The 13,875-nt window shown below is 41.3% G+C and overlaps 1 protein-coding gene across 1 annotated transcript in view; it reads right to left on the reverse strand.

Moving 5' to 3' along the window:
• LOC309496318 (protein phosphatase 1H-like) overlaps nt 1–13,875 on the reverse strand; it is a gene marked incomplete at both ends in the record, with an annotated part of 153,642 nt that overhangs the window by 81,997 nt on the left and 57,770 nt on the right. The window contains one exon of the mRNA XM_082166317.1: nt 2,578–2,949. Within this exon, the coding sequence (XP_082022443.1) occupies nt 2,578–2,949 (372 nt within the window). The remainder of the gene's footprint in view (nt 1–2,577; nt 2,950–13,875) is intronic.

The following is a 13,875-nucleotide window of genomic DNA, read 5'->3' on the forward strand; positions in this document are numbered from 1 at the left end:
GTAACTCAGGAAGAAAAGGCGCCGGTCTGGACACAGGTGAAGCGCGCTCCCCAGGCAGGAAAAATCCATCCAGCCGGTTGTGAGCGGGCTGCTCAGGCGAAGACCATTCGAGGCCGAGGCTCACCGCGGCCTGTGCGAGTACTCGCATGAGTTCCGTCTCGATGGAAGCTCTCTTGCCTGACGAAGTGCGGGCAGGGGGCGCGGGGTCCTCAGAGCCCGCCCAATCCTCACTGCCTGACGCCAGGATAGAGCAGGAATCATCCTCTCCCAGCAGGGCTTCCTCATCCGCGATATCAACGGAAGCGGCGGCAGACGGCGGCCGCTGTCCGTCAGGAAGCGAAACAGAAGAAGCCGGGGAAGCGGCGGCGACACACACACACAGAAATACAGTGCAATAAAGAGAAGGATATAAGCGCCGGTAAGCGCAGCAGGAAGGCAGGAAGGCGGCGCGGCCAGCGACTTCAGTGACTCGTCCCGCTGAAGGTGCTCTCTCTCGACGGCGCGGCTTCTAATCCAGCTCCAGCGATGCGTGTGCTTCGCTTGAAGGATGAAAAATCAGATAATAGCTGCCTGCGAGCGATATTTATAGGCCTAGACCACGCCCATTTCGGCGGGACGTGACGCAGCGGGCGCGAAGTGCCCTGATTGGGTCTGACGTCACGCCAGGCCTCGCTCGATAGGCTGCTGCAGTTGCCGCAGAGCAGCCAATAGGCGCGCGAGCTGTCTCGCCTATGTCTGCATTGCTGCTGCAACGCGTTTTGCATTATTACAAAATTAAGGATAATTTTTGGCTTCAATATCTCGCGGAAAAGGATTTTCCCCTAGCGTAAGATATCTTACGCAGTACGAGAGACCTCTCGTAAGAGAACTACATTAGCCAGAAGTACGTCGGCATGTGTTCAGCAATTAAAAATGAAGTAATTTGAAGTTCAAGTTCGATTCGGACATGATCAGGTCGTTTAGTGAGTTGTTTATTTTATGAGTGAGTGAGTTGTAATTAAATTTTTTGCTCCCAGACAGAGGTTAAGCATAGTCTTAAAATGGCCCTTTATATATATATATATATATATATATATATATATATATATACACACATACACATCTCCTGATAGGTTTACTTTGGGCCTTAATTTCGTCCCGAAGAAGCTCTAGTCTTCCTCTAGGAGACCATGGTCATCATCTGGTATGTTCTCCAAAGATTGGCTCTCTATTACTCCGGTCAGTAATTCATCCAACTGGTCAGTATCTTTATTTGCAGTTCCTCTGCCAGTCTTAAACCTCTCTGACTACTGTAATGTCAACCCACATTTCACAAAACAGTAAAGTAAAGTTCATGTATTGTTTTTGTATATGTATGTTCATTTGCATTCTTTTTCTTTGATTCCACCGCTGATGTGTGCTGTTTTTCTTTGTCTTGTTCTGTAAAGTTTTTTTGATAGCAGACTTTTTTTCTGCTGCCATTGCCAAGGAAAACTTGGATCATCTTTGTTCCTTGCAATTTGAAGCTTTTCTTGGATCATTCCATGTTTTACAGATTGTGCTAAATCAGATTAGCACAGTTTGTTTTAAATTAATCTTGTTTATTTTAGTTCAGATGTTTTTTATCTGTTTCAGAAATCGATTTTTTTTTACCACGATGAACTATTCTCGATTAAGGCCAACTCCTGTCTTAATTTAAACCCTGTCCAGGAAACCGCCCATTTATGTATAATGCACTATAAATGTATTCATAATGTATGTTATAATGCATTCTATTTTAATAAATAAATGCAATCAAAGTTAAAATTCATTTTAATATTTGCATAATTCCTTGTTATATCTGAAATTGGTTGTTTGTCATGTATTATACTTTCTAAAGGTGTAACAATAAATAGATAAGCATTAATGTATTATAACTGTGCTTACAATTATTCATGAGACCATACGATGCATTGTAAGGTGCATTACAAAGCATAATTAATGCATTGATAATATTTTTAGGATGCATTATATATATAAAGATTTTAAGTAAAGTGTTATCGAATTTTCTTTGCACCAAGTGCACAGTGTTAAAAACTATTTACACTAAGTGCAAACAGCCAAAGATGTGTGATCCTATTTTGTACTTATTGCAAATAGTGACAGATACTATTTGCGTCTTCGTGTATTGTAGCATATTATAAAACAGTATACAACATTTTCAGTATATGCGTTTATATTTATAAAATCAGAAATGGAAGCTGCCTCACTGGGACATTACTTGTACCTATTCCTAAAGCCCAATACCAAATCCAATTATAGGCCTATTAAATACTTGTTAAACAAGGAGTTCGGAAAAAGGCACCACCATGCCACTGCTCCTGTTATCTGATATGTTTCTTTTGTAATTTTGTCTGGCTTAGTCATACAATGGTGCCTCTGCCAACAAGGCGGCTATTTGCACCTAGTATAAATAAATACATTAAGATTAATTTTATACAGCTATTTCATTCTCTCCTATCTAATACCATTGGAACTGGAAAACTCTGTTCTGTCTAACTCACGTAACTCAAACCACATCAAGTAATTTTGTGGAAACTACACAGAGTTGGACCTCACCATAATCTTGAAGGCATTCTCCAAGGCACCAATTACAAGGCTTTCATGATGGATCTTCTTCTCCACAAAGAACCGTGTTGGAGGGGTGCAGGGGGAGCCAGGTGCACCAGTGGCCCCATGTAGGGATGCAGCCCTGTTGAGGGCCCGATGTGTGCATGGGGATGGCTGGTGGTTGGGTTCATCACCCAATACAGTTGGCGGAAGAGATGCCAGGTTAGATAGGACCTCCAGTACACCTTGGAGCTGCTCCACAATGTGTTGGTGTAGAAGTCTAGAAGCCATCACTGCTGCTCCTGAACCAGCATGACCATCAAACAGTGCCCAGTAATGGAAGATCAGACCTTCTTGAGAGTCTTGTGGACAAATACAAGCCTACATAACACAACACAGCAAACAGTTTCTCAGTAATTTCCTTATGATATATTAAAGCAATAAGCCCATATATGCCGTGGTTTACAGTAATTCTAGAACAGCTGAGGGGCGTTGTTAGGCAAAACGAGGAGCAATGCCTAAAATCCCCTTTGCTGTTCGAAAGAAATCACTGTAACCCATTTACAGATTTAACATATTGGTTACAACATATACTTTGCAAGGTTTCACTAAATAAACGGCAACACAAATGTTATAATTTATTGATGTAATGAGGTGATAGGTGTGTGTTTATTTATATAGTATTTTACAACGGCTTTGATCGTGGCTCAGCCTTTCATTTCAAGGACTGGATTTTTCATTTGATCAAAGCCTTGTTCCACTGCATGAACTGTCTGTAGTTCCTGGAACTAATTTGGGCTTGACATTACAGTGTTTGTATAATTATTCGGCAAATCGATATTCTTCCAAGCATTTTTACCAATTCCAAACCGCATCAATCTTAATAATTACTATTACGATTGTATATAGCCACTTATAAGTTATATGTAATTGTTGATGAGGGAACGTGTGGCTTAAAGTAAAAACACCTTATATTCAGATCTGGCAGTTTTTTGTCTATATATGGGTCAAAAGAGATATTTAAAGGAGCTGTATGTAAGAAATGTATTTCAATTAATCATAAAATGGCCCTGATATGTCACTAGACATTAAGAAATCATGTTCATTTCAAATACTTATATCATTGACAACAGTAGTCCGGCCAGGATATTGTCATTTAAAAAGTGAAGTTGCAGCCCTCAACTGATGTTGATGTTGTCATCTTGTGTTTTGGCCTGAAGCGCCACCCTCCACCTATCTACCAATCACGAAGTCAGTAGTGTTACGGCATCGGGGTTGCCAGCTCTGCTCTAGTTACCAGAGCTACGTAGCAGCCTACGTTCCTGCTGGATCCTGCAGCCTATCTGGCAACCTCGAGTCAGGGGGGAGGGGGAGGGGATACACCACTCTACAGTTATTTGAAAGTGATTGCAGTACCAGTTTTGGCCACAATCTTACATACGGCTCCTTTAACTAACACACACACACACACACACACACACACACACACACAAAAAAAAAGGTAAAAATTATGAAATGTATGAATTGCAAAGGATGCAAACCTATAGAATATTCCAAATTAAGGCGTGAACATCGGACAATGAAATGCTCATTGGGTCAGCAGGGTCGCAAAAAAATGTGACCAAAAAGTTTTATGGTCCTGAAAAAGTAAATGAAAAGCAACAACAGAGCAGTCCTCTGCTCGATTCACTCTCTTAAACTACCGTGAAAATAGTCTCATCTCACGTCACCATATTCATCGTCAGCCGGACGTGTTCTGTGAACTGTTCCATTAGCATGCCTGCTTCTTGCCAGCTTTAGAAGGCTGGCCTGGCAGATATCTTTGGTGTTTATGTGTGGATGTATGGATTGTTGGATGGATTTTCTACCCTGATTTTAAGCCTGAAATCTTTGCATATAAAACAAGTAGGGATGGGGCCGATCCGATCCAGTATCGGTATCGGGACCGATACCAGCGTAATTCACGTATAGGATTTTCCCGATCCAACCTGCGGAGATATCCGATATCCTTGAGTCATATCTGCGCTTTAACGTTGTCTGCTGAAATGACTCCAAAAGTGATTCCCGCCGGCTAGTCTGCTAGCTGGCTGCAAACTGCGGAATGGATTTCCTGAACGGAGGTGCGGCTCAATGAGACACAGAGTTATGAGACACGCCACCGCTCAGGAAATCCATTCCGCAGTTTGCGGCCGCTGTGTGGAAATACTTCACACTGGAAACACCGCAGAGCAAGATAGCAAAATGCAATGTTTGCAAAGCCGTAATTCAGAGCTCGTTGAAGCTCCCTCGCGTCGTACAACACAACGAATGCAATCAAACATTTAAAGGAGTCATGAACCGGATTGTTTTATTATTTTATAATGTTGCCTGGGGTGCCCTTATAATGATAGTATGATTTTTACATCAAAAATTGTCATAATTTATAAATAAAAGCCATTTTTCCAAGCCTGATTTCAGCCTCAGATTTGAACGCTCTGTTTTAAGGGGCGTGTCTGCTGTGAGACTGCAGTGCAAACGCCCACTGCTGTGATTGGCTGACATGCTTGCATATGAAATAGCTAGTAGTATTAGATGAAGTTCATGAACTCTCTCGAAAACTTTTACTACGTTTTTACTACTACAGCTATCGAGATTAACAAATCGTGAAAAGTATCGTTTAAAGCATTATATTTAAATATATTCCATCACATGAAAGGTTGCAGCATGATGAGCACTGACTGAGCAGAAGACAGACAGTCTGTTGATCGCGTGAATAAAGATCTTATCATTGCAACGCAATTTTTGTAAAATGTTTAGCACAGACACCTAAGCCAGTGGGAAGGGTTGTAGGAACCGCGTCATTAAAAATGAATTTAACCCACTGGTCCCTGATAGCTTGGTCCGTTCTTGGGAGAGAAAAAACATTTCCATGTTGATTCTGGCAGTCAACAACAGAGCAACTCACGTGTGCACCACGTTTCTGCATCTTTCACGGTCGAGTGCGTACTGAATATGAGGGGGAGAGGGGCAGGGCGGGCTTCCTGCAGCATAGGTCTGCGGTGTCCATATCAGGACGGGCTTCCTGCAGCATAGGTCTGCGGTGTCCATATATGGTAAATCCTGCGCTGACTTGAACATCACGTATTTGAGTGCGCGTGCACGTGGGCTGGTTGACGAACCCAGGGGTAAACAAACGCTTCACTTTTAAATATCGGCTTCCCGGCCAGTGTATAATCGTTAGGCAATCATAACATACATTTTGTCTCGTGGAAAAGTGAAAATTACAGGTCATGACTCCTTTAAAAAAGCACCACGTTACTGTGCGTTCACACCAAACGCGAATAGCGCGTCAAATTCGCGTCTGCCGCGTCTAGTTGGACGCTTGAATATTTTGAATCCATTTGCGCGCCCAGAGCGAAATTGACGCTCGTAAAAAGCAAAAGTTTGAAGCGAAAATTGACGCGCGTCTGAGGCGAAATCCGCTTGTCTGTTTGCAACATGGCTGATGTTGATCGAGCATTCATCGAGAGAGTTACAGCATCGGAGCGAGGATCACCCTTTAGATAGTGTGTGTGTGTAAGATGTTTACACTTGCACTTTTCTTATATTTCAAGACTCAAGTATTTGACATTTTGGGAATGTAATAAATATTGACATGACCTACACTTGCATATTTGTTTTCAGAATGGGATTTTTCCTGTTAAGTCAAGTCAAGTCAAGTTTATTTGTATAGCGCTTTTCACAATACAGATTGTATCAAAGCAGCTTCACAGTATTAAATTAAAATAATACAACAAAGTTTGTTTCAAGAGGAATTTATTGATTGATAAAATAAAATTAAATATCCCCAAAATATCCCCAACTGAGCAAGCCAAAGGCAACAGTGGCAAGGAACCGAAAAACTTCATCAAGTGACCTAATGGTGTCCTAAAACTCCATCAGGTGACCTAATGGAGAAAAAAAAACCTTGGGAGAACCCAGGCTCAGTCGGGGGCCAGTTCTCCTCTGGCATTTATGAGCTAGAGGCAGAGTTAAGCGGATTTACTGTTTTTCTGACTTCCTTTTCTGACCTTATACTTACCATACATGCATAAATATGTAGGCCTACATATCATACTTGCCTGTTGAGAGGAGTTTATTTCAGCATCATATAAAATAAACAATAATGATAATAATAATATTAAAGCAAACACAGCTCTGGTATCGGAATAGTATCGGTATCGGCCGATATCCAAATTCAGGTATCGGGATCGGATCGGAAGTGAAAAAATGTGGATCGGTGCATCCCTAAAAACAAGTGTTCTGGCACCATTTTGTGGCTGAGTTGGGAACACATTTGTGGTCTGTATCACGTAACTCCTTAAGACTGTCGTCGCCTTATCACCTGAGTAGGATGAAGAGCTGACTGAAGCAATGAAGTCAGAAGAGTTTGACTTATTTTACTATAAGTCTTCAGCTCTTCATCCTACTCAGGTGATAAGGCGACGAAATGGTGCCAGAACACTTCAAATATACAATTGGAGAGACTGCAATTTGCCACTTACACCCCCACAATTCAAGAGGGATAATTCATTTTCAAATACAGGGAAAATTAACGCATGGTATCCAGGAAGAAATTTCCTCTGCCGAACAAAAGAGCAATAACAGTGATTCCATCCAAGCAAAGCCACAATGGCTTTTACACCAGATACTTCCTCATCTCGAAAAAAAGAGACTCAAGCTCTCTGTACCATTTTATATCTATGTGCATTGAACAAATATATTGATATTTCAACAACAAAAAAAAAAATCAGATTTTTTACTCGCATCTAACAGAATTCTCAGAATTCTCTTGTAAACGTGTAAACACAAAAATCAGCACGAGATCCAATTTTTTCGCATTCCGATCTGAGCCACTTCCAAAAGTGGTTTTAAATCAGATACATATCCGATATCGATAATGAGGTGATAACTTTTCTGTAATTAAACCAACAAGCTTTACTATTACTCTCTCTCTCTCTCTCTCTCGTTAATTCGCTACTTTATTTCAGCTTCAGAATTCTAGATCTAACGAGCTGTAGATAAAATCAGATCCGTCGCATAGACTGTGCGAACTGTGCAACCGCACAGGGCCTCGCGCCACTAAGAGGCCTCGCAATCCTGCTGTTTTTTTGTTTGTTTTTTTTGTCCCCACCACTTTTTAAAACATTGTAACGCAAAGAAGATGGTCAGATTGTCAGCTCTCTCTCTATATGATTAAATTACTGAGATTACCCTGTGATCAAACCCCCTCTCTAGTCTAGGACCTAATCAACTTACTGGAATCCCCATTTACAAACACCTCTTTTGTCTCAAGATTCCGCTGCGCAGGACGTGCAGACCAAATGACGCCGACAAACGGCGTAAATCATTGACTGCCTATCGGAAAACACAGATCTCTTACTTCTGAATCAACAAAAACCTTCTGTTTTACTGCTTGGCGAACATCCGCTGACCAATAGAGCGATCTCGAAAGAACCCCCTAGGGATCTCTTAGACACTGATTTACACCTCAGAACAACAAGACTTTATCCGAACAAATGTCCAAACCATGTTAATTGCATAATTTCTAAAAACGCACACACATAGCCTCTCACCCCCGCGGCTCGAGGACAGAAGTTCAGCGCGCGGTTGTGAACTCTCAGCCTGTGTCGACACACACTCACACAGAGACTCTCACAAACCCTAAACCACATGTGATCAAAGTTACCTTGTAAAATGTTTAAAATATATTTCTTGATGTGTGTATGATCCCTGTAACCACGCTGATATACCTATGAAGCTTTATTGGGATGTAATTAATGTGATGCGCCTGTAATCACGAGAAATCATGTATCTATGTATCCTCAGATCACAGAATCATCACTCGCGGTACCATTGGGTTCAGGAAGAACCTACGGTGTTGAATCCTTAACTAAATGTATAAAATTATGCTTTCTTTCATTAATCCCGGGCTATCAAGGGTTATAACCGAATTTATTAGTTTAATACATAATCGGAAGGGGCGTATAGCTCTGCGAAATGTAAGGAGGTGGCAACAACACGTCGTAACAGACGATTGGATCACGTACGCCAGAAGGCGGAGGCTTAGCTCCTTCAAAACACGGCGCGTCCTCTCTTTCTCGTAGCAGTTCGCCAGAGAGAGAGAGAGACCCGCCTCCTTCCTTCTTCCAAGAAACCTTCGTTTGCTTTTATTTTCGTTTTCTATTCTAAGTCTTTCTTTTCTTGATAGTTTGTCTCAGTTTGATAATTTCTTACCAACCAACGAAACCAACTTAAGGCTAAATCATCTTTGGCTAAGTTGAACGCATCGCAACAACGCAACAGTTACCATCGCAACAACCTCTGCCTTGACGACGCATCAGACCACGTGTTCCAGGCTCCTTTGGTACACAACCGGCTCACGAAACGAGGGCCCAAATAAGCAAGAACAAGTAAAGTACACGATTACATTCTTAAATTCGCAATCCGAAAGAAATGCTGTTTAAGTTGTCTAATAATTAATTACTAGAAACTGTTGGGGTCTCGGTGTGAAGGAATGTTGTAGACTGTCTTTGCCTTTCTCTAAATCTCTCACTCATTCTTTACGCACACACTTATCCTCACACACACACCCTTACACCCACACGTGCTCTCAAACCCACACGCACACACATACACGCACGCGTTCCTAGGAAAACATACGCACGTGCTCTAAAAACCACACACACCTCCCTTTTCACGCTACCATCTTACACACACACCAAAACTCTCTCATTTAAACTCTCTCTTTTTCCCTCTCTCATTTTCTCTTTCCCTCTCATATATTTTGTTTTATTTTATGTCTTATTTGCGATCGTTTATATTATTTGTTTGTTATGCATATTTACTCTTGCGTGATTGAAATAGTACCTGTAATCTTAGTTGTTTGATTAAAATCCTATAATCTTTGTGAATTGAATCTGTCTCATATTGTTTCATTACTGAAATCCCTGAAAGTGTGATTGCCTACCAGCTCTACCCTTTATTTTACTATTAAACAATCTAAGTTGTCTAAGACACGAAAATAATCATTCCTTTGTGGCCACAGGAAAATTATTTGTCGTGTTGAAGACAATAGGTTTCTGTTCAGAAATCGTGCATCCGATCTGCCGGACGGATGGTTGTATGATAAATGAGAATTAACCTCTATCTAAATTTCCCCCAATTAAAATATAATTCTATCTACTTATATCAGTAAATTCTACGAGTAATCGTGGAAATTATTGATATACGTTGAGGTCTGACCTATTCCCTTTTTGGAATAATTTAATTTATGTAAACGGCATATGCATATTCATATCTTATGAATATAACCTCTCATTTGAGCTAATAAATTCCCTAAACTAGAGGCATTGTTGTTACAACATCTCAAATGTAACAATTCTACAAATAAAACATCTCCAGTTAACTGGCAGAGCATTCATTTCGTTCGTTTTTTAAATAAGAGACGATCTAGCGCTGAAATGTGTTTTTTAAATCAAGTGATCAAAGTGCTCGTTGCCGCTGCGATCAGTGGCGTGGATACAGTGTTTTCTCGTGTGGCTCGCGCACACGCTAGTGATGTATGTCTCGAGACCGGTCTCGAGACCACTTTTACGTGGTCTCGGTCTTGTCACGGCCTTGACGGTCTTTGGTCTTGTCTTGGTCTCGGACCTCTCGGTCTTGTCTAGGTCTCGCTGTCTCAGACCGACATAGTGGTCGTGGGATTTAGCAATACAATAGTACAATATCCACGATGACACAACGTTCGATAATGCAACATTATTATCCGCAACGGAACGGATTGAAGCGCGCGTCCGAGTGAAAGTGCGGCGTGTGCGCGAGCCACACGAGAAAACACTGTATCCGCGCCACTGATCGCAGCGGCAACGAGCTCTTTGATCACTTGATTTAAAAAACACATATCAGTGACATGATGGGTTTTAACTTCATTCAGGAGATTTTGGGTAACTGCACAACTGACAGATGACTTTGAGCGCACCACCAACGGCGTGTGTGTGTGTGTGTGCGAGATTATGCGTGCAATAGAACTACAACAGCTACGTCCGTATGACCTTTATTCATGCACAATTGAGCATCCACATCAAAGAGCAGGGCCTCGCATTTCAAGTTCGCACAGGGCCTCGCACCCCACCTGCGACGGCACTGGATAAAATGACACCGAAAATTACTGCTATTTTCCTGTATATATCCGGTCAGATTTTGCGCTGTAAAACATCCATGACAGCTGTTTTCTTGTCCATAATGGCAACATTTTGGGCGGGAATTAATGTAAACACAAATATCGGATACCAGTCGTGTCTAAAGTGAATGTAAACAGGCGTGCCAAAAAATTGGATATGGTCAAAAGATTGGATCTGTGCATTAAGACTTGCAGTGTAAACGCAGCCTTGGATTTGCAAGTTAGCCTGCTCTTTCTGTACATTTGCTTGTGGTTCTATTTCCCCCCTGGAATCTATTGTCCTAGTTCTCTGGGCAAATATGAGAATTACCGAGCTGTCAGCATGGACTTATGGCTTATTTCATAGTACAAAGACTGCCCGTGTCAAGATTTCGAATGATTTATTGATAGCAGCTGACTCATGACTTCTAACTATACTAATTTATTGATTTAACTGCGGCATTTGACACAACATCCTATTAGGCTACGATCTATAAAAAATGTTGGTAGTACTCTAGCTTGTTTAATTCTTATCTCTTAGGTCGCACCTGTAAGACTAGAAAAACTGGAAGAGAGTGCTACTCTCTGAGAAAACAAAGGAAATTAACATTTGAACTCTCTCTTGAGAAACTAGCATCCCCATACAAGAGTCAATCACCTCAAATACTTAATAGTATTAATTTACATTTCCCTTCACTCCCCCCTACCTTTACATGACAATATCCAAATTCCCATGTATTCAAAAAATAAATAAAAATAAAATAAAATCAACAAATTAAAATAAATGTGTACAAATATTCACAGGGTTACATCCTCCCCCCACCAAATTCCAGCATGCCCCCATGTCTGGACTTAAGAGGAACACACAAAGGGGGAAAGAAAATAATTAAGTATTCTCAAACCTTGCAAGAAAATGAGTAATTCTAGGTTTACACTCTTGGGACTGAGCAAGGAAAAGCCTTTGAATTTCTCTTGCACATATTACACAATGCTTGAGAATTACACCACCACACATGTTTGTTTTGACCATGTTCACAAAAACATAAAGACTTAGTTCCATGACCAACAACCCCACAGCAATGAGAAGCAACCATTTTCTCTTTAACAGGTCTTCCCAGCTCAGGATAAGTAAACCTCTCAGGGGTTTTTCTTTGCCTCCCAGATCTCCTCACCTGAGAATTATCAAGCACATTAGACGGTTCTACCACTGAAGTCACAGGATCAATGAACTCAGGCAGGTTATCGGTATGTACAAACTGCTGTTCACTTGTACCTTCACCACCTACTATTTGTGTGTAAACATTTCCATCATCTAAAGTCTCAACTTGATCTCCCAACAGTTGACCCACCTCCTCCACTCTGGGGAAATCAGAGACATGAGGCACAACAACACCCTTATCTTGCTGGTCCTGACCATGATGTTCAATCTCCAGAGAGTTAGAATCAAAGCACATAAGGGGCCCATAATCATATTCTGACTCTGAATCAGATAATGAAAAATCTCTCTGCACAAGGTTAACAGGCTCGGACATGGGCTTTTCATTCTCACTTCGTCTCTTTCTGGTCTTACGAACGGGTAAAGGGCTCGGGTTTTCACTTTCAGAACTCACTTTCACTTGTGATTTCAAGGGCAAGATATGGTTTCTATGTAGAACCTTTTTGGGCCCATTGCCACTCACTGGAACCAACTTATAGACAGGCAAGTTAGACTTCCTTTAATTGTTGCCTCATTCTCTCTACATATTTCCCGTAGGAAACTGGTGAATCTTCATCAGACCGAACCCCGAGACACACATCCACCGGTAACTTAGGCTCTCTTCCAAACATGAGGAAGTATGGCGTATACCCGGTCGCATCATTTTGGGTAGAATTGTACGAATGAACTAACTGGGCAATATCCTGGCTCCACCTTGATTTTTGTTGTGCATTCAATGTGCCAAGCATATTGAGAAGTGTCCTGTTAAACCTCTCTAGTTGTGGATCCCCTTGTGGGTGGCACGGAGAAGTGCGGGATTTCTTTACCCCCAACATAGCCAACATCTCCTTGATCAAATGGATCTCAAAATCCCACCCCTGATCAGAGAGTGTAGTCTTTTTGGTAGAGATGCACCGATTACAATTTTCTAGGCCGATTCCGATTTCCGATTTTTCATTGAGTTTGACCTGCCGATACCGATTTTAGCCGATTCCGATTTCATTTTTTCTAACCACTTTACAGCACACACAAATATTTATTTTCTATCTTTTCTTTAATAGAATATTTTACATTTTGCATAGAATATAGAATTTGTTTTAACAGATAATCACTATAAAATAGAACTATATAAATTACTCCTGGTGTGGGAAATACACACACACATACATACATTATATATATATATATATATATAGCCTTGCAGTATAAAGATATTTCTATATTTTCTGGCTAGTTTACTTTATTTTTTATAATCATAACCATACTTGCAACCAAAACTGAATAATGAAAACAAGTTTAAATCTTTTCTTTTCTTACATACTCCAGTTCTTGTTAAAACACACCAGACATACTTATTCTGTGCATTTTGAGCACTTTTTGTGTAAAATCATTTTTAGTTTGTCCATCAAAAGTGTGCTTTCACATTAATTGAGCGTGAGCAGCGCTGCAAAAATAGACTCGGCAGCAAAACCCGCGCTTCACTGCTGCTCACGCGACGCTCCTGCTTGACGCTCGCGCGCTGCTCCTGCTGCCCAAAAAAATGCGCTGCTCTCGCGCCGCTGACATTTGCTCCTACATGTGCGTTCCGTGTACACGTGTGATGCTGATGTTGCGCGATGTTAATCATGCGGCGCCCGAGTCCATTTGACCGGCATAAAATCGGCATATGTCAGACTGACCGGCCGGTCGCCGGTCATGGCCGATCACGTGAAAATCGGCCAATTTCGGTCACCAGCCGATCAATCGGTGCATCTCTACTATTTGGCAGGCCATAGTGAACAAAATACTTCTCCCACAAGGTTCTCGCAACTGTCAAAGCTTTCTGGTCTTTGCAAGGAAAAGCCTGGGCATACCGAGTAAAATGATCGGTAATGACCAACACATTACTAACATTTCGGGTGTCTGGCTCAATTGTTAGAAAATCAATACAGAC

The sequence above is a fragment of the Leuciscus leuciscus genome (genome assembly GCF_965113295.1).
Source record: "Leuciscus leuciscus genome assembly, chromosome: 4".
NCBI lineage: Eukaryota > Metazoa > Chordata > Actinopteri > Cypriniformes > Leuciscidae > Leuciscus > Leuciscus leuciscus.